This window comes from Penicillium cataractarum (assembly GCF_028827025.1).
Source record: "Penicillium cataractarum strain IBT 29864 chromosome Unknown utg000001l, whole genome shotgun sequence".
NCBI classification, from domain to species: domain Eukaryota; kingdom Fungi; phylum Ascomycota; class Eurotiomycetes; order Eurotiales; family Aspergillaceae; genus Penicillium; species Penicillium cataractarum.
Window position 1 is genome coordinate 2,533,231 of NW_026622737.1, and position 19,297 is coordinate 2,552,527.

A 19,297-nucleotide genomic window follows, 5' to 3' on the forward strand; every position below is an offset into this window, starting at 1 on the left:
GAGATCGACACCACCCGCCAAGCCCGCTTGGGTCGTCCTTCATACTCTCCTCATTCCCTTTTCATATCAACGCTTCAGATTGAATCACCTGTCTACCCAATGAGCGACAGGGTGTCTCCCCGCCCCGGAATAGGAGCCCTAACCGTCCTTGGTGGGTCAACTAGAAGTTTCGTCTCGGCTCTGGAAGTACTGGGACGACATGGAACAACGGTCGCATTTTATCCGGCCCAAGCTTTCAATATGGGTATCCATCGCGGTGATAAGCTTGACCGTACACAAATATTCCAGGCTGGCATATACTGGTGCCAGACTTTCTGCCATCCTATTAATCGTGGCGTGTGTGATGTTCAAGGACTGTCATGCTGGAGTACGGGGTACACGTCTTTCCACCGAACTCCTGTTTGACTATTCTGTTTCGAGTTATAAGATAACCAGGTACGATCGCTCGAAACGAATACGGGGTGCCAAACCACTCTCTCCTCATTGAAGGATATTTTGTTCTGTTTATCCGCTGTGCCTGGGGAATATTACCGGGGAGGGGGTCTTGTCGCCGATCTGAAACGCCCCATGCCCAAACGGGCGTGCAGAACGCAAATGGGAGTTCTACCGTGTCCCAGAACGCCTCTTCCGATCAGACACTACTTCGTTCGCAGCGATATGTTCACTACTCAAGCCATGCATCAGCCATGGTGCACAGTGGCGACCTTGGCGGATTCAGCCACCTCCACAGTGTCTCATGACTCTGGAGAAGCATATACGGAATTCGTTGGTGGTACCTTAATTGCAACAGACAGACAGAAATCCGCGCGTCCTTTCATAATTCACTGGGCATATCAGTACTCGAGCCTATTGGTATGGCTTTCTGAATCAAGACTCGGCTGCTTTCGTTGCCATCGACGAAACTAGATCGGAGAATCCTCCGTTCTGATGGATATTGAAAACACTAGTCGCTACCTAACCGCTCAAGACTCCAACTCAGGACCCTGCCGAGATCCATTCTGTCGAATTCTCATGACGATCTTTCCCTGTTGATCGTGGAGTCGGGTCCACTTTCAAATCAATGCACGACGCCGGCCGTCACCTAATCTGGCAGCCCCCGTGATTTTGATGAAGGGTCTATACTGCTCTCTGTCTCATTGCCCATACCAATTTGGCGACGGCGTCACGGTCCGCTACGCCGGGCATGGAGCCGTGGGAGAACTTGTTTCGAGCTTTGCATGACACAGCGAGTGGATGCCAGATGAAGCAAGAAGAGCTATATAAGGACCCTGACGCCGCGTCTTCGGTCTTGGTTTTGTTCAGCAACTGCAGGCCAGTGTGAAGAAGAGCAAAAATAAAAGACAAATCAACCGACAAACTATTCATTCCTTCGATTCTCCCCAAGATGCATCAACGCGCCCTCCTTTTCTCTGCCTTGATGGCAGGTGTTAGAGCCCAGCAGGCCGGCACGCAGACAGCAGAAACCCACCCGTCTCTTACCTGGCAAGAGTGCACCTCTTCCGGTTGCACGGATAAATCGGGCTCTGTCGTCATTGACGCCAATTGGCGTTGGGTTCACGACGTTGATAGCACCACCAACTGCTACACTGGCAACACTGTATGTTTGACATCCTATTTCTCGAGAATCCTGATATCTAACCATTGCAATTTGCTCTAAATAGTGGGATGCCACTCTTTGCCCCGACGATGCCACCTGCGCTACTAACTGCGCCCTCGATGGTGCGGACTATGCGGGCACCTACGGTGCTACTACCTCCGGTGATGCCCTGACTTTGAACTTTGTCACCGGCTCAAACGTCGGTTCCCGCCTGTATCTCATGGAGGACGATAGCACCTACCAGATCTTCAAGCTGCTGAACCAGGAGTTCACCTTTGACGTCGATGTCTCCAACCTGCCCTGCGGCTTGAACGGAGCTCTATACTTCGTCTCCATGGATGCCGATGGCGGTATGGCCAAATACGACACCAACAAGGCCGGCGCCAAGTACGGTACTGGTTACTGTGACTCCCAGTGCCCTCGTGACCTGAAGTTCATCAACGGTCAGGTTAGTAATTGCACAAACTTATACTGTCGTTTCACCGGGACCGAGACTAATTGATTAATTCTAGGGCAATGTCGAAGGATGGACCCCGTCCGACAACGACGTGAACTCTGGTATTGGTAACCACGGCTCTTGCTGTGCTGAGATGGATATCTGGGAGGCCAACAGCATCTCCACCGCTGTGACCCCCCACCCCTGTGATACCGCTAGCCAGACTATGTGCGAGACTGACGCCTGCGGTGGTACCTACTCCTCCGACCGTTACGGCGGTACCTGCGATCCCGATGGCTGCGACTTCAACCCTTACCGCATGGGCAACGAGACCTTCTTCGGCCCTGGCATGACCGTCGACACTAACTCCAAGATGACCGTCGTCACCCAGTTCATCACCAGCGACAACACCGCCACCGGTACCCTCTCGGAAATCAAGCGTATCTACGTGCAGAACGGCAAGGTTATCGCTAACTCGGCCTCGGATGTCAGCGGTGTCACTGGTAGCTCTATCACCTCGGACTTCTGCACTGCCCAGAAGACTGCTTTCGGCGATGAGGATGTCTTCTCCCAGCACGGTGGTCTCTCTGGTATGGGCGATGCTCTGGCTGATGGCATGGTTCTGGTGATGAGCTTGTGGGATGACCACTACGCCAACATGCTCTGGCTCGACAGCAACTACCCCACTGATGCCACCGCCACCGACCCTGGTGTTGCTCGTGGTACTTGCAGCACTGATTCTGGCGAGCCTTCCGATGTCGAGTCTGCCTCTGCCTCTGCCAATGTTGTCTTCTCCAACATTAAGGTTGGCCCCATTGGCTCTACCTACTCTGCTTAAATTTTGAGCCGGTAGTATCGAGGATTTCTTGTGTTACATTCAGGATTTTGTAAACTCGACAAGATCAACGGAAAGTGGAGGATTGAAAGAGGAGTGTGTTGAAAGCTGTTGAACAGCGATTTTGTGATTGTCTTTGTATATTCTTTTCCATTCGTTTCTTTAGAGAGAGCTATGCTCTTGTTTCTATTCGTGAACTTTACTTTGTGCAAATGCATTATTGAATTTCAGCATATCTAGATCTCACACTCCATCACTGTACTCCCGTCCATTAGTAGCCTCGCTGAGAAACGCGCTCCGAGAAGCAAGAATACTAAAGGAATATAGTATTCTGAATTTATTATCATTAGATGCCCGATAAAAAGCCCCTTGGCTAGTACCTAACCCCTTGATATTCCTGATCAGAGAGGTAAGGGGTCCTTACACAATTATAGCATTTGAAGTTTACGGCGCAAGCCTTTAAAACCTTATTTGAAATTTCCTTTGGGGCCTTTCTACAGATTCTTTCATAATCTCTTGAAGATTTCTAGATACTAGTTCTCCGTGAGGGATTGGGGTCTGTGGTCATCAGACACAATGAATTCACTCACCCTTGGTCTGGCTGCTGCGTACGTGCTATAATTCTAAATTCGCGTGCTAATTGCTGTCCATGAAGCTTTGGTGCCTTAGGACCCTGGATGTGTATGTCCGATCTTACCTATTTAAACCCTCATTCTCTCCCTCTCGCTTCCTCTCTTCTACGCATCTCTCGTATATATCATACCTTCATCTGTGTCTTTCGTAATGATTTAAATTTATCCACTGATTTACGGAGTGATCCTCAGTTTAAGATGCCATAGACTTTAATCTTGACATTCTGCCGCATGTTGTATATCCCCCTTGATATACAGGAGATCAAGCAGGGCTATCGTGTTGGGCTGCTCGAACCAGAATGCCCTATTGATTATTCCGAGACCACACACTCAACCGGTATTTATGTTCATTCACCACAAAGACTTAAGAAAGATGATGTCACCGACCACGATGCAGTCCATCCAGGCTACAGGGCAGGCTGAGCGCTGAGGTAGTCTACAGCTATCATCGGGGGGTCTTGACTTCTCGCAAACATGGCGCGGCCTTCCTCCAAGACTCGGATGATCCCGAAGCAGCGAGATTGGTCTCTCCAATCGTCAGGATGCACAGGTGATAAATGGCACACATCCGTTCTGGGGTAGTAAGTGCGCAGAGCTAACGCAATACTGAATCAGCTTAGGAATACACATATCTTCCTGACTCTATCTGTGGCGGATCTACATTAGGCCGACCTTATACGCCATCAACCGGATTTCGATCAATGGCAACAGGGTGGTAATGAATAACTGTATACAGTCGCGTGGGCGGCTATTCGCGACGACCATCTTATCGTTGTGTGTTGGTTCGAGCGCTGGTTCCTACTTTTCCTGGAACATACCTCCTATGGAGGGTGAAATGCCACCCATGCAGGCGGATAGTGACCAGATCGAGAATACCCCGAATTCCTCGCTCGCCTCGTCAGCCGCATCCAGACCCATAAGTGCAATGCATATTGTATACCGAAGATAAAGGGGTCCAACATACTCGTGTGCCGATTTCGCTTTCCCGGCCCATGATCCACCAAATATTAAGAGTGCCGAAGATCCCAACTGCTTCGTAGAGTCTTTCAACACATGGAAATTCGAAAAATGACCCGTTGAGAGATGGTGTTGAGGTTATGGAGGAATAGGAGCACGATTTCCTGATTGAGGCCTTTTGGGAACTGGCAGAAGGGTTCCTGAATCCACTCCCTTGGCATGAAACTGGAACTGGCTTATCTTTGTGTTGTTGGTGGACTGGCACATGCAAGTGGAGGAATGAACAACAATTTGTGATGTTTTCTGAAATACTGTGCTTCTAGCTTCGTTACCGGCAAATAGTACAGCGACATATCGATGGGAGGGTTCAAGAAGAACATGTCGGAGCATATACCTGTTCCCTTAATGAGTTTTGATGATTTGTTCATAGGAAATTATAGGCAAATATGGTTGGATAGCGACTGTTCTTGAAATCAATCTGCTCATTTTAAAATATCATGATTTCAATTGCTCTCGTGCACAGTTTCCACCCTGTGTTAATGTATTATTAGCACACCAGGGCTGATATAGATTGTACCTTAGATCAGTGATGTCATCTATCACCCAGTCCCACTTTAAAGTAACCAAAAGGCGGTCAACACGGAAGATTCCCGGCCCGCGAAAAAAAACGGGCAGCTCCCAGAGCTCTCCGCTCAGTAGAATCGTCGTTGAGAAACTACAAAATCCAATTGACAATTACCTCTGTCTCGCCCGAGCAGCAACTCGCTCAGCTCCTGCACCATCATGTTCGACACGGTCTGCACGCTTCCGCTGTCCTCAGACCTGTTCACCCAAGCTATCCACCCCAAGGAGCCTGTGGTATCGGTTGGTCTGGCTGCGGGCCACGTTCAAACCTTCCGATTGCCGTCGGAAGAGAGCGACAGCGATGATGATGCCTCGACTTCGTCTTCGCGCAATGGCAAGGGCCACATTGACACCATGTGGAGGACACGGCGACACAAGGGCAGCTGTCGGTGCTTGGCATTCAGCGTTGATGGAGAAATGCTGTACTCCGCTGGCACGGACGGTTTGGTGAAGATGGCCAAGGCAGAGAGTGGACAGGTGGAGAACAAGATTGCAATTCCTCTCGAGAAGAATGGGTATGATTTTTCCTCGTATACAATGTCTCAGCGCATCAGCTGGAATATCTCTGGCTAACATTTCCTTCCTCTGCCCTGCAGGTCAATCGATGCGCCTACCGTCATTCACGCCCTCTCCCCTCAGACTCTTTTGCTTGCGACAGACTCGAGCGCATTGCACCTCTACGATCTCCGCATTCCCTACTCCAAGGTCTCTGCACGACCCGAGCAGTCGCACCACCCCCACGACGACTACATCTCCTCTCTGACTCCCCTCCCTGCCTCCGACACCAGCACCTCCGGCTTCAGCAAGCAATGGGTCACGACTGGTGGCACTACCCTTGCTGTGACTGATCTGCGCCGCGGCGTCCTAGTACGCAGCGAGGATCAAGAGGAAGAATTGGTCAGCACTGCCTTCATCGGCGGACTTGCCAGCAGCGGCACCAGCCGTGGTGAGAAGGTGGCTGTAGGTGGATCCAACGGCGTCATCACGCTCTGGGAGAAAGGCGCGTGGGATGATCAAGACGAGCGAATCTACGTTCAGCGCGACGCCGGTGGCGCAGAGGCAATTGAGACGCTGGTCACCGTGCCAGATGAGCTGGGCCGGGGCAAGATCTTGGCAGCCGGTCTCGGCAATGGATTGATCAAATTCGTTCGCATCGGCCAGAACAAGGTGTCGTCCGAGATTGTCCACGATGAAACCGAGGGTGTGGTTGGCCTTGGCTTCGATGTCGAGGGTCGGCTGGTCTCTGGTGGTGGTCAGATCGTCAAGGTCTGGCATGAAGCTGTGAATGGTTCGGGTGGCGACAACCTGGCGGGAGGAAAGCACATGATGGGTGATAGCGACGACAGTGGTGATGACTCCGACGACAGCGATGCAGAGGAGCGACGGAACACGAATACGAACGAGCGCAAGAAGCGTAAGAAGGGCAAGTCGGGCCGTGGTACTGGACCGGATGTCATCGCTTTTGACATGGACTAAAAACACGAAAAGAGGACGGCCTATTCTTAGCCGCATTTATCTGATACCCATATTGTATGTTTAAGGACTACAAAGAAATGATATTCTTATCCACATGAGTAGTGTTCCAACGGCGTTTGAGTATATCGAAATTTATGGTTAATTCCCTAAGGGTATGTTCACATCCGAGAGGGTCCAAAAGGAAGAAGTATATCCGAGGATTAGTTCTAGTTCTAACCTAATTTAACATCTACGGAACGGCTTATTCATGCTGAACTAAGCCCGGGGGATTTCCGCGATGCGTTGAAGGACAACTAGACTGTGACTTTGCAGAGGCATTGGGCCAATTCTCATGGCTAGACATGGTAGACGATAGTACCGAGAGTATGCTATACTGTCATATAATCATCCAATGCAAACCAGAAACTAAAACTTCCGTCCCTGAGCCAGCGGATCAAGTGCACATCGGAACCAAGCTCAATCGAACTGCCGACTGTCGACCCCACGGCCCCACGGCTGTAGCCCATGACGTTCCTCGGATCACGGTGGGGTGTGGGGGGAAGTTCAATTATAAGACTGCATTAATCCCCTATCGCAGGACGAGAAATTAACTACAGGATACCCTAATAGCCAGCATCATGGACGCCTTCGAGTACAATCCCAACCCCGGCCGCGTCGTCTTCGGCAGCGGCACCCTGCAGAAGCTCCCTGAGGAAATCACCCGGCTGCAAGTCAAGGCGCCATTGGTCCTCTCAACACCGCAGCAGGTCAGCCAGGCCGAGAGTGTCAAGAATGTCTTGAAGGGCCAGGTGGCCGGCATCTTCAGCGAGGCTACCATGCACACCCCGACTCATATCACCGAGAAGGCATTGGAATATGCCAGGGCGCAGGGTGCCGACTCGGTCATTTCGATTGGAGGTGGAAGCACGATTGGACTCGGCAAGGCGATTAGCATTCGCACTGGACTGCCGCATATTTGCATCCCGACGACGTATGCAGGCAGTGAGATGACTCCTATCCTGGGCGAGACGGCCGATGGATTGAAGAAGACTCGCTCTGATCCTAAGATCCTGCCTGGCACGGTGATATACGATGTGGACTTGACGATGACCCTGCCGGCAGCTATGAGTGCTACCAGCGGTGTCAATGCGATTGCCCATGCTGGTTAGTGACTATACATCTCGATGACTCGAATCTCCTCTCCAAGTACATCTGACTAACTCTCTCTGAACTAACCAGTCGAGGCTCTCTACGCCCGCAACACCAACCCTATCATTAACATGATGGCCATTGAAGGCACCAGGGCCCTCGCATCCGCCCTCCCCGAAATCGTGGAGAACCCTTCTTCTCAATCAGCCCGGTCCAAGGCCCTCTACGGCGCCTGGCTGTGCGGTACTTGCCTGGGCAGCGTGGGCATGTCCATCCACCACAAGCTCTGCCACACTCTGGGCGGCAGTTTCAACCTCCCCCACGCGGAGACCCACACTGCAGTCTTGCCCCATGCCATTTCATACAATGCTCCAAATATTCCAGAGGCCATCAAGCAATTAGCTGATGCTTTGCCGGATAGCAATGGCGATGCTATCCACGGTCTTAATGTGCTGCTTGAAAAGCTGAAGGTCAAGCGTGGCCTCAAGGACTTTGGTATGAAGGAAGAGGATATTGACAAGGCTGCTGATATTGCGGTCTCTAATCCTTACTGGAATCCTCGTGCGATCGAGCGGGCTCCTATTCGCGAGTTGATTCGCCGAGTTTGGGCGGGTGAGCCAGCTAAGGCGAATTTGTAGATAGAATATTCAGCCTCAACCCTTACTTAAAACTTATGAAATGATCAAATCAAGCCTATACTTCATGATTTTCTTAACATTAGTATCTGCATTATCAAGTTTCCTAGGGACAATGTTAGGGTTGGGCCTCTGCCAATGGGCTGATCCGCAATTTTTGTTATCGGCGGGGGAAGGTGGGGGAATTATTTTTTTCTCCAAAAATTTCAGGTCCCTCCACCATATCGCCCATTTACCCCTCCAACACCCACCTACCAGTATATACTTTCTCAAATGGGTTCCGAAATGGAGGCAGCTCCCGTGCTGTCAACCCCGGACGATCGAATCCTCGAGGCCACCGAGCCCGTCGTCGCCAACGATGCGAAGCAGCCGCTGTCCGACGATGAACTTTCCATCACCTACGACATCGAGCGCACGCTGCAAGAGATCCGCCAGGCGCGGTACAAGCGCATTGCCCTTCAGTTCCCCGATGATATGCTCCCAGATGCTCCACGGGTTTTCCAACTACTCAGCCGTGGCCTCAACTCCGAGGACGTTGCCAGTGCGAATGGGACTCAGACAACCGGCCAGACAAATGGTGGCGCAACGGATGCGGAAGGAAGCATAACTGACTCGGTGTCTCGGCTGTCTGTCGCTGGTGAGACTGAGAAGTGGTCTCCTCGTCTCTACATTCTGGCCGACACCTCGTACGGTACCTGTTGCGTGGACGAGGTAGCTGCGGAGCATGTGGACGCCGACGTCGTGGTGCATTACGGAAGATCTTGTCTGTCGCCGAGTGCCAGACTACCCGTGATCTACGTCTTCACACACAAGGCCTTGCCTTTGGAGCCCGTCGTGGAGGCGTTCAAGACGACCTATCCGGACTTGTCGACCAAGGTCATCATTGCAGCCGACGTGACTTTCTCCGGTCATGTCCCCGAACTCTACGCTCGCCTGGTGCAGGATGGCTACAGCAATTTGTTTGCTACCGAGGTTGCTCACGAGCCCTCCTCGCCCATTCCCAATCGCACTGTGCCCGAGACAATTCGAGAAGCTCCGGAGACACTGTCAGACTGGCAGCTGTTCCACATCTCTGATCCACCTACTGCCCTGCTCTTGACCCTTGCTTCGCGCGTTGCCGCCATTCATATCTACCCCACGAGTAACCCAAGCAACACTAATATCAAGCCACTTCCCGCTTCTACTTCGGCCGCCTTACGCCGTCGCTATGCGATTTTGACTTCCTTGAACACTGTTCCTATCTGGGGCATTCTGATCAACACTCTTAGTGTCAAGAACTATCTGCACATTGTGGAGCATGTGAAGGAGCAGATTGCCGCTGCAGGCAAGAAGAGCTATATGTTCGTCGTGGGCAAACTCAATGCCGCCAAGGTCGCCAACTTTAGTGAGATTGGCGGCTGGGTGGTTATTGGTTGCTGGGAGAGCTCGCTGGTGGACAGCAGGGACTTCTGGAAGCCCGTCATCACTCCATTCGAGTTGGAACTGGCTCTGAAGAGCGATGCCGAGCGAGTTTGGACCGGATCGTGGCATAGCAACTTCCAGGCCATCCTGGACAAGCCTGCCGAGGAGGAATCCAAGGAAGACGAGCAGGAAACCTCAAATGGCGGAACTGACAACGTCGACGAGGAGGAGGACATGTCGGAACCCGAGAGTGCACCGCCCGAGTTCGATTTACGTACAGGACGATACGTCTCGCATTCCCGTCCGATGCGAGATCCCGCACCCCGCGCTTCTTCCCAGATCGACGGGTCGACCGCGGCCGGCCCATCCGCTGCTAGGGCTCTGGCCCGACGAGCTAAGGGCGACTTAGCGATGATCGGCGGCGCCGTCTCGCCAGGGGCGGAGTTCTTACAGTCCCAACGGACATGGAAGGGGTTGGGAAGTGACTTCGATATTCGGTATGATGAGGAGGAAGAGGATCCATCGGACAGTACGCTTGTCAAGGAAGGGCGCAAGGGTATTGCGAGGGGGTACACTGTGGGCGAATCGAGCGAGAAACATTAGTTTAGCGCCGCTTTGGGCCCTTGGGAAACGGCGGCCGAGCGCCCTATAGAAAACAACCAGAGACCATCACAGTCTATTTGTACATCCAAGCGATAGAATGCAAATAATTCGTCGATCAACTTATTTCTGTGACTGCGGACCTTTCAATAGATTCGTCTTATTGAACTGGTGAAGAATCCATATTCTCTCCTCCTAGGACCCTGGTCTCTGAATGAATACTTAGTATCACATGACGCTGTTGTCTCTAACGGGCGCATCCGGCACAACTGGACTCTTTCGATCTTCCTTTTTTTTGAGGCTGGTGCATAATCCCGTGAGACCTCTCAATTTTCTCCTCCTTTTTGACTTCTTTCGTATCTCTATTTTTCTCTCTCTCCCTCTCTCTCTTCGTAAAATTTCCCCCTCTCCTCCCTCGCTCCCCCCTTCGGATAGCCGATCCGCCCCAGCCCTTGCGATCCACGTCTTATCGATTACCGAACCCAGTTCAACGCTTGACGGCCTTGCATGGTGGCTTGTCTGGAGATGTGATTGCCTATTGCCCAACTCCAGCCCACCTTATCATGAGCTGCATCTTGACTCAACCTCTTCGCGATCTCGCGTCGTCCCATCTCTCCACCTAAACTAAGCGTGAGTTGAGTTGAGCAAGCGTCAAGATCGGTATCGGTATCTAGTCACGCGGGCCCGGCGTCAAATCGCCCGCAACACGAACCACTATGGCGCAAGAACTCGCGGGCTCTGAGCAAGAACCGCAACAGCTCGTTGAAAATGCCTTGCAAAACAGCGCCATCCCCGCACAGCGGATGCTCTCCCTCTTCGAACGGGTCATCACCACCAATGCTCCGATCCTCGAGTCCCTACTCCTCCAGGTCCCGACCGACACCATCCTCGCGCTCTACCACACCTCCCATTACCTCCGTACATTCCTCCAGTCGTATCCGACCGCATGGAAATCCCTTTCGTTTCGACTTCTCTGCCCGTCGGGCACCCTGCCGTCAACGCGGATTATTATCCCGGGCATGTCGGACCCGGAAACCCAACGCCAATCACGACCATATGCTTTAGATCAGCTACTGATGAACGTGGTCATCCCGTTCAGTGGATGCCTCAGGAGCTTGGAACTGGACAACACAGCCGTCTCGGGTCAGATTCTGATCTCGACCGTGTTGCATGCGCGTCGAGAATCACTGGAGCACCTGTCAGTTCGGGGCTGCAAGAATGTATCTCTCAAGTACCACATTATCCCGTATTTGACCATGTTCGGGTTGCAATACGATGTGGATATGGAAAGGAATATCGGCAGTTCTCCGGCCACCCAACGGCTTGCGCTGAAGAGCCTCTACGTGTATCGATGCCGCCACCACCGTCGTCGGCCGTACCTAGCTGCGTCGCTGTTGCGGAAGGACTCTGACTCGGAGCCGACTCATGATTTAGTCAATCTTTGTCACAAACTAGGGATATGGACCGACACTGCCTGGTGCACGACTCCAGCTGGGAGATGTTTCCGCAGACGCGGATATGTCTCGATGCGGGTTCCGCAAGGTTCTCCGGAGGTTTGGGTGGTATTCGACCGGCTATGGCGATGCAAGAACTGGATCGGCCCTGTGGACTCCAAAACTGAGCGGCCGCGTGTGCCCGATGGGAAGCTGTGGGAGAACTGCGACACGGGATGTCAGGGTGAAGCCCTGGGAACTGGCGAAGGGCCAGATGTCGGCGAGGGGAAAATGACACCGGCACATTTACGTCAGAGTCATACACAGTTTGTGGAGAACGTGAAATGCGACAACTGTTTCGATGATATCTCAGAACGGTGCGAGCAGTGCAGCATCTTGATGCATTGTGTAGGGTGTCGGAGAACCCTGTGTGCAAGCTGTGCCTATGAACGACCATACCTTCACCGGGGTAAATCAGCTCTCGACCCTGGGATCAGCAGCAGTAACGACTCGAACAGTTCAACTTCTTTGTGGTGGGCTCCCGGGGCAACCCTCTCGCCTAGCTCGATGCAAGACCCGGTCCCAAACCCAATGGATAACACTCAGGTCCATGGAGGTGCGCCGACGTCACTTCCTGCTCTCAAGTTCCACTGGTGCTGCACGGAACCCATCTTCTCCGGAGGAGGGGGTATCAGCATCGGCACTCCCAGTCGCGACGTCGATCAAGTGCGAGCTGTTCCGTTGCCCCGTGGTCGAGGCTGGGAAGACCTCGAGTACACCGTCAGCGAGTGGAGCAAGACCTTCCCAAAATACGCCTATGGCGATCCGAGTAAGCCGGACTACTCACTGGAGACCGGGCATCTTGCCATGATGAAGTGGTTGCTTGGACCTCCCAACCGACAGGTATCGCCATGCCCGCGTAACCTATGTCAGGAGTGCTACGACTCGCCACAGTGGAAAGTACATTGCAAGAGCTGCTCCAAGCCTCTCTGCATCGAACACGACCTCCGCGGGCTTCGCCTGCGCATCTGTGGCTACAGGGACCTTGCATTCGAGAAAATGACCATTCAAACCCGATCTGCAGCACAGTTATCACCTGAGCCGACTTTCAGCCAACGGTTTCCCCGTAGCGCACAACTTTCTAACTACATCCTCCCATTCCGCACATCGCGAATTCTTGATTCCGCCAACAGCAGCTTTATTGAGGACCCGCAGGGCGATATCATTGCAGATGATACCGAATCCTACACGCCGAATGGTGACGGATCAACTCATCCGCTCTTCTCTCGCAATGCCACTCGGTCCTTCTCCGCCCCACCGTCCAACCACTCCGGATCATCCTCACCAACATCCGTATCCTCCGAGACCCCCTTCGAAGCGCCACGGTGGCAAGGATGCCAATCCTTCTTCTGCCCCCAGTACCGTGCTGTCGGGGATCAACGTCAACGGTGCCCTAGCTACCTCCGGGAATGCAAGGCCTGTGCAGTGTATGTCTGCCAGGACTGCGTACAAGCGCACCCACCTTGCAAGTGCTCCTACTGCGAGGAAAACTATCTGTGCCCGAACTGCATGAAAGTCCGTGCTCGTGACGGCACGTGCCGCCGTCGAGAAGAAGAGAAGGCGCGGAGGGAGCGGAAATGGAAAAAGGACATGCAGGTGCTCGAAGGCATCTTGGAGCTCAAGGTTGCCAACGAAGTTGCCGAATTTGCTGGCCAGTTCTTTGACCTCGTCGACCTTGACTCTGGAGGCGCCATCGTCACCAGCTGTCTCCTGGATGACACCGAGTCCGAGGCACCCCAGGCCGATGAATCGCCGATGGCACCCTCGAGCCTGACACCCGGCGTTGGATCGAGTACTATGTTCTTCGAGGCCAGCTCTACGGGTGCACCTGACGAGTCGGAATAAGCGTCATTCCCGTCCAATGAAAGAAGCCATCATCTCATTCACCGCATCTACATCATTATCTACTTCGACTATTCTCGGGCTTCTCTACTTGCTTGTTTTCTCCCCTTTAGCGATCTTTTCTTCATACCACGGCGTCAACGGGGAGACTCTCATACCCATTTCCTGGCATTTATCCCATCCCATCACATCATCCACGAATCTTTCTGCAGGGGATCTGTTTTCCGAAGCGATCTATGCATGGCGGGGGCGCGAAGCGAAATACATGCTACTTCAACCTGGGCGTTTAGCGGCATGAGGGGCGCATACTAACGGCATATCCGGCACTCTTTTCTTCACCTACCCTTTGTTCTACCCCTCCCTTTCAACGAAAATCTTTCAATTCAGACCGAAGCTGCAGACAGCAGAGACAGGGGCCCTGTGCCCCGTTTTGCTTCTTCGGCAACCGGATTTGCAGGAACACAAACCGGTCTGACAACATGGCTGGCCAATGGATGCAGGCACCGAGCCCGGTACACTCATCATTATTTTATTTCTATTCTCTTAGTTTTTTCCTCGGTTGCCAGGCTGGTTGATCCAGCGCGTGATTAGGTGAAGGATGGGCATGACATGGCCCTCGGCTGGACTTATTCTTACGATCATGATGGGCCGTGCAGCATCCTTCGGTTCATTTTTTTTCCATATATCTTTTTTAGTTCTCGTGACCCAATATTACCCCCCAATTTTTAGTGGATCGTCGTCCACGAGGTCAAAAGGTCTGGTGTATATGTATCTTCTCTGTAAAGCTCCAAAGAATGTCGCATTTCTCCGTCGGTTTCGGGAAATAAGTACCTCTGGCTCCATAGTGTTGGCGGAACTCCGGCTTGTGGGGATAAGCAAAAGGACCCATCGACATCTCCCCGTCCGATTGGTTTACTATTCCAGTTGTATATCCACCGCTGCCTGAACTGCCCGTTCCATCTCTTCTCTTCTTCGATGGCGATACGGAGTACATCATCCATACATAGAGTCCTATCCGAGGCGATCAATATCAAAAAGACGATAGTCGTGACTCGTGACGTGGTGTATTAAAACCACTATCAACAAGTCTTTAAGCCTAACAAAGCCTATTTCTCGTAGATCTCATTTGCCCACGACAAATCTACTCTCACGGACCGGTCCTCACCAGACCGCTGGTACTGTACTCCCTCGGCAAAACCTCGCAATTAATCGATCGCCACCCCACGGTACCCTAATCATCACGGAGCTAGCAATTTCCTCTTTCGAACTGACGTAGGAGCAATGACACTACACCTTGTCAATCGCTCCATGACTCCTACCAGACATCGTAATCATAGCCTCCAGATGCCCATCTCCTACAGCCGCTAAGAGCGAAAAACAAGTAATGCACTCCATACTCCGTACATAACAACATAATTTCCATATTTCGCCCTGACCGGCCCCAAAAGTCCAAATCGGGACATCGCGATCGAAGCTCAAAAAGCACCAAGTACAGTCCCACTAGTTAAAACCCCGTATGCATCTCCTTCCACAGAAATTCCACGATCCACCCTAGCCTCCTCGCCTACGGTATTTTTGTACTCCATATCTACACTAGGTAGAGCATGGACAAAGTTGACGTGTCCAAAGTACCCCCTTTAGCCCGATTCAGCTAGGTATTTTTGGCCACGTCAGTATCTTTGCGCTGGCTTGTGCTCCGCCCATTTCCCCGTTTCCCCGTCGCGGATTCGCGGGACTCGCGGAGGAGGTGAGGGTGAATTGTGGATTGGGACTAAAGTACGGAGTACTCCGTACACTACTGTACTTTGGGTCGATCGTTGGGCTTTTCCGAGGGTTGGTGTGGGTGGGCCGGTTGCCAGCTAGCTTACCGTAGTTGCCGGGTTGATGTGTATAGTAGGGGTACCCAGGAGAATGGAACAGTGTGGTTTTTGGATAAGTCCGTTGCGTCGGGTGATGGGGGAGTGGGGAGGTACTACTGTATATACTGAAAGTGGAGATCTTGAGTGCTTGTTCTGGTTGTTTGGGTTTAGCTTGTTATGGTAGAGTTGATTCGTATAGTTAGTACCTCCATGTCTATAGCACAGAAGGGGAGGGTTGTATTACTCGTAGGCTTCAGGATTACTTATTTTGTTGCATTCTTATTGTTCATCAACTTGATGACAAGTATGTCGATTTCTGTTTATTAAATTTCCAAATATTGTGGCAATGACTCATAGCTGAAGTTGGAGATCAGGCAGACATGCCCTGGCCTATTGTCAATGTTTAGTGCTACAAGGGTATCTAGCCGGGGTAGACTAGTCGTGATCAGTGTTATTCTCCGCTTATTGGTCAAGTTGCTATAAGGAAACACAAAACAGGCAATTCCGCGATTAGTCTATAGTTCTAATCTTTGGCACTGGGCAACATAGTATAGGTCGTAGAAGGTTGTGGCGGAGAGCTTTCCTAATCAAGTATACGGTATCATCTAGTCTCAGTTCAAGTATTATGAAGTCATATTCGATCCGCCAATATAGATCCAGTCACTATCAAGAGCTGAGAAGACGATACGAATCCTCGGTAGGACTTGACAACTATGTTGCTAAGCCACCGTCTGTTAAGCCACCGTCACTTGTCCCCTCCAACACCTGCACCGTTTACTGGATCAAGACTCGGCGGTAAACCGTCATACCACCATCCTGGTAGAACCTTAATTCCTCCGAATGTCGCGCTGAAGGTCCGACGCAAGTATCGTGCCATGGACAAGTGACAATCTCCTACGCCGACGCAATGCACTCAAAGTGCCGAAATCGTCATTATTGATTCTAGCATTCCTTCAGCGTCATTCTGCTGTCACGGCACAGCATCATCAAGCAGCAGCTAGTGAAATGGCCGAGCGTCGGTCATCGGTCATCTGATAGTCATGGAGGGGTAAGTGGTCAGTAGAGGGGCAAGTAGGGGGAGCTCGCGTTGCAAACCCGACGTCAGTCCAATTACGTGTCTTCACGTACTTGGACGCGCGACGATGCGGTCAAGAAAGCAGGTCAATAAGACGAGAGATGAGCGCCAGGGCAACGGTCATCATGCGGCCGTGTACCACGTGGGATTGGAAGATGCAACGTCCCGCGACGGACTCTGCAGCTTGGTATGTCTTATCGGCGGTGAGGATGAGTCTGGCGGATTGGGAGGGCCCAATAAGAGCTTGGGTATGTCGGGTAGGAAGGTCCTGCCCGGTGCAGGGGCTTAGGGTAGGCAGAAACGCCCTTTTCTTCGGTGGTTTTTGCTGTCAGTTGTTGCATGGCCGAGCGCAGAGATCGGGTGTGGATCGGGCGTGCCGATCCTCAAGATCAACCCAACCCGGCGCCCCGGGGCTTGGGTGTTTAGTGGATGTATGTACTCCGTATGGAGTACATGTCCAGCCGTCGGGCCTGATCCGGTGGACAGGTAGAGGTACAGTACAGGGACAGCGACAGGTACAGCGTACACGACATGTCTTGTCCTTCTTTACCCGCCCACTCACGCTGTGTCCAGTGTCCCCCCTACACATATACCTTAACCCCTCCAGCCCACCTTCTCGTCAGGCGGCAGTGAAAGGGGCACCGTACAGTACTCGAATCAGATATCAGATCGGCTGGCGCGGATGCAGACATCGAACCCCCCGATTGGTACGGGGCCTTCTTTGGGTCTCGTCTGGAAGACATCCCATTAGCCAGTGAGGGACCATCGCCCCCCAAGGTCCCAAGGGGGGAAAAAAGGGAAGGGGGATGGGGGGGGAAGACAGTCGGACTGGGGCCGGTGGGTGCCAGGTGGAGCGCGATCAGGATTTCGGGGGAGTTGGACACTTGGGGTCACTAGTCTGCCGCGGACTGACATCACCGTCGGTACTGTCTCTTTTTTTTCCATTTTGCTTTTTTCGTCCATATTCAGCCCAGGGCCCAGGGGGAAGGAGGGAGGTGGGGTGGTTCAAGTGGGGGGACGCGATGTTAGTGGAGACCAACTGGCGCCAAATTTCACGATCCGGCTTCAAACCCTGGCGGAACGAGTAAATCGTCTACCTGTTGGCTCTAGTGTCAGTACTAGAGTCGAAGTGACGGTAGATCCAATGGGATACTTTGTATATATCTCGAATCCTGGACTACCTGCATATGCCGGGATTTACCCGGGTCTCGTTGGAATTGGTTCAGGCGGACCATTCGCTAGTCGGTTAGAGGGACTCGAATGAATCCAGGGGGCCGGAAGAGAGTCGGTGAAGCCAAACATCAGCTGCAGACGCGACAGCCTTGAGAGTGATTGGTGGATGTGGTGCTGATGATATTTCCAGAGCAGAAGAAATTGAATGATTGGGGAGAAGTCATTCAAAAGGATGGAAGTCACTGGACTCTGCGGCTCGTGACCGGTTTTCTTTTCTCTAGTGATTCATTGTCGAGAAGCAAACATTTTCAACAATGCGTTGGTTGGATCAGAAAAAAGAAATTCAAATTAAATACTAAAGTGGATTTCTTTTTTTATTTTAGGCATCTTCCACATCTTGCATGGTGGATTCACTTTCTTAATTTTAAATTTCTGTTTTATAGAATATTCTTCGGGTTGGGATTTCCAAGTGCTGGTCTATATAAAGGGGCCTTGGGTCGTGATCGCTGTCGAGTTTAGCTTTTTCGGCGACGATAATTCTATTCATTCGGACTTTGCACCAACGGTCTCGTATTGCTTGTGAATATTAGACGATCTATTTACCTCCGGCTTATTCTCATCGAGATTCAACACACTACCACCTTCTATACTATACAGCCATACAACTATACCTACACTCGGTCTTCTATATACCCCGGCCAATACTATCGCAATGGACTCCGTCAAAGCCAAAGACGTCCCCCAAACTTCCAAAGACACCAAACCCATGACCAGCGTCGAAGAATACCAACGTCGATGGGCACAACTCATGGACGACACAGCCAAGCAGATCCAAAAGATTCGAGGTGCGCAAACCCGATCCTCCCGAAACCCTGACGTCTGATATATCATATGCAGGGAGCATCGAAAAAAGCTGACAGTTTCCTCCCATGTTTAGATGAAGAACAAGCCCGGAAGTCCAGCCCGGCCTCGAATCGATGATATCCGCGCGCCCTTGCGCGAACGGTTGAGAAAAGCCCTGCGGCTTTAAACTCGTCGTTGATCCATTCTTGATTCTTGTTCTACGCACTTGGTCGGAGTTTAATTTGGGATTTTGCACTTTTTCTTTTTTCCTTTTTTTTTTTTTTTTCTCTTCGTCACTTTTTTTTTACTTTTTACTTCTTTTGGATGTGTTTCTTGTGACTGGTTTCCTCTTCTTGACTATACTTTTTTTTGCATGGGAGGTTCAGCCAGCGACGAGTTTCATGATCAAAAGCTGACCCTCTGGGCACACTCGCTTTTATTTTCTGTTTCTTTTGTTGGCGTTATTCAGTTTTAGAGAGGCGGCATGGGAAGCAATGGCATTTCAGCACCGCCACCAAGAGCCTTGGATTTTAGCCCTTGGTGGTTGATGACTATTTCCAGCATTTTATTTTGTTCTCGTCACTGCATGTACCAATGAGCGATCTTCTAGAAAGTGGGTGATTGGCGAGGACTTGCATCGCTCAAGGGGAAATATCCCTGGTTGATCTTCCTCTAGCCCTGGCCTGGTTTC

The 19,297-nt window shown here is 51.7% G+C and overlaps 7 protein-coding genes across 7 annotated transcripts; all 7 read left to right on the forward strand.

Annotated features, from left to right (window-relative positions):
- Positions 1-1,384: 1,384 nt before the first annotated feature.
- Positions 1,385-2,871, forward strand: N7496_000866 (glycoside hydrolase family 7 protein; the record flags this gene model as incomplete). The annotated part of the gene is made up of 3 exons (XM_056693797.1): positions 1,385-1,597; positions 1,662-2,045; positions 2,110-2,871. The coding sequence occupies 3 exons, from the start codon at positions 1,385-1,387 to the stop codon at positions 2,869-2,871; spliced, it is 1,359 nt and encodes a 452-aa protein (XP_056560526.1).
- Positions 2,872-5,240: 2,369 nt separating this feature from the next.
- N7496_000867 (WD40 repeat domain-containing protein) lies at positions 5,241-6,557 on the forward strand (the record flags this gene model as incomplete). Its single annotated transcript, XM_056693798.1, has 2 exons — positions 5,241-5,596; positions 5,678-6,557. 2 exons carry the CDS (start codon positions 5,241-5,243, stop codon positions 6,555-6,557), a joined length of 1,236 nt encoding a protein of 411 aa, XP_056560527.1.
- A 617-nt stretch (positions 6,558-7,174) lies between these two features.
- On the forward strand, positions 7,175-8,323 carry N7496_000868 (maleylacetate reductase; the record flags this gene model as incomplete). Its single annotated transcript, XM_056693799.1, has 2 exons — positions 7,175-7,700; positions 7,776-8,323. 2 exons carry the CDS (start codon positions 7,175-7,177, stop codon positions 8,321-8,323), a joined length of 1,074 nt encoding a protein of 357 aa, XP_056560528.1.
- A 282-nt stretch (positions 8,324-8,605) lies between these two features.
- N7496_000869 (2-(3-amino-3-carboxypropyl)histidine synthase subunit 1/2) lies at positions 8,606-10,324 on the forward strand (the record flags this gene model as incomplete). Its single annotated transcript, XM_056693800.1, has 1 exon — positions 8,606-10,324. One exon carries the CDS (start codon positions 8,606-8,608, stop codon positions 10,322-10,324), a length of 1,719 nt encoding a protein of 572 aa, XP_056560529.1.
- Positions 10,325-11,037: 713 nt separating this feature from the next.
- On the forward strand, positions 11,038-13,659 carry N7496_000870 (uncharacterized protein; the record flags this gene model as incomplete). The annotated part of the gene is made up of 1 exon (XM_056693801.1): positions 11,038-13,659. One exon carries the CDS (start codon positions 11,038-11,040, stop codon positions 13,657-13,659), a length of 2,622 nt encoding a protein of 873 aa, XP_056560530.1.
- A 2,998-nt stretch (positions 13,660-16,657) lies between these two features.
- On the forward strand, positions 16,658-16,879 carry N7496_000871 (uncharacterized protein; the record flags this gene model as incomplete). Its single annotated transcript, XM_056693802.1, has 1 exon — positions 16,658-16,879. The coding sequence occupies one exon, from the start codon at positions 16,658-16,660 to the stop codon at positions 16,877-16,879; it is 222 nt and encodes a 73-aa protein (XP_056560531.1).
- Positions 16,880-18,475: 1,596 nt separating this feature from the next.
- On the forward strand, positions 18,476-18,793 carry N7496_000872 (uncharacterized protein; the record flags this gene model as incomplete). The annotated part of the gene is made up of 2 exons (XM_056693803.1): positions 18,476-18,640; positions 18,701-18,793. The coding sequence occupies 2 exons, from the start codon at positions 18,476-18,478 to the stop codon at positions 18,791-18,793; spliced, it is 258 nt and encodes an 85-aa protein (XP_056560532.1).
- Between the last annotated feature and the right edge of the window lie 504 nt (positions 18,794-19,297).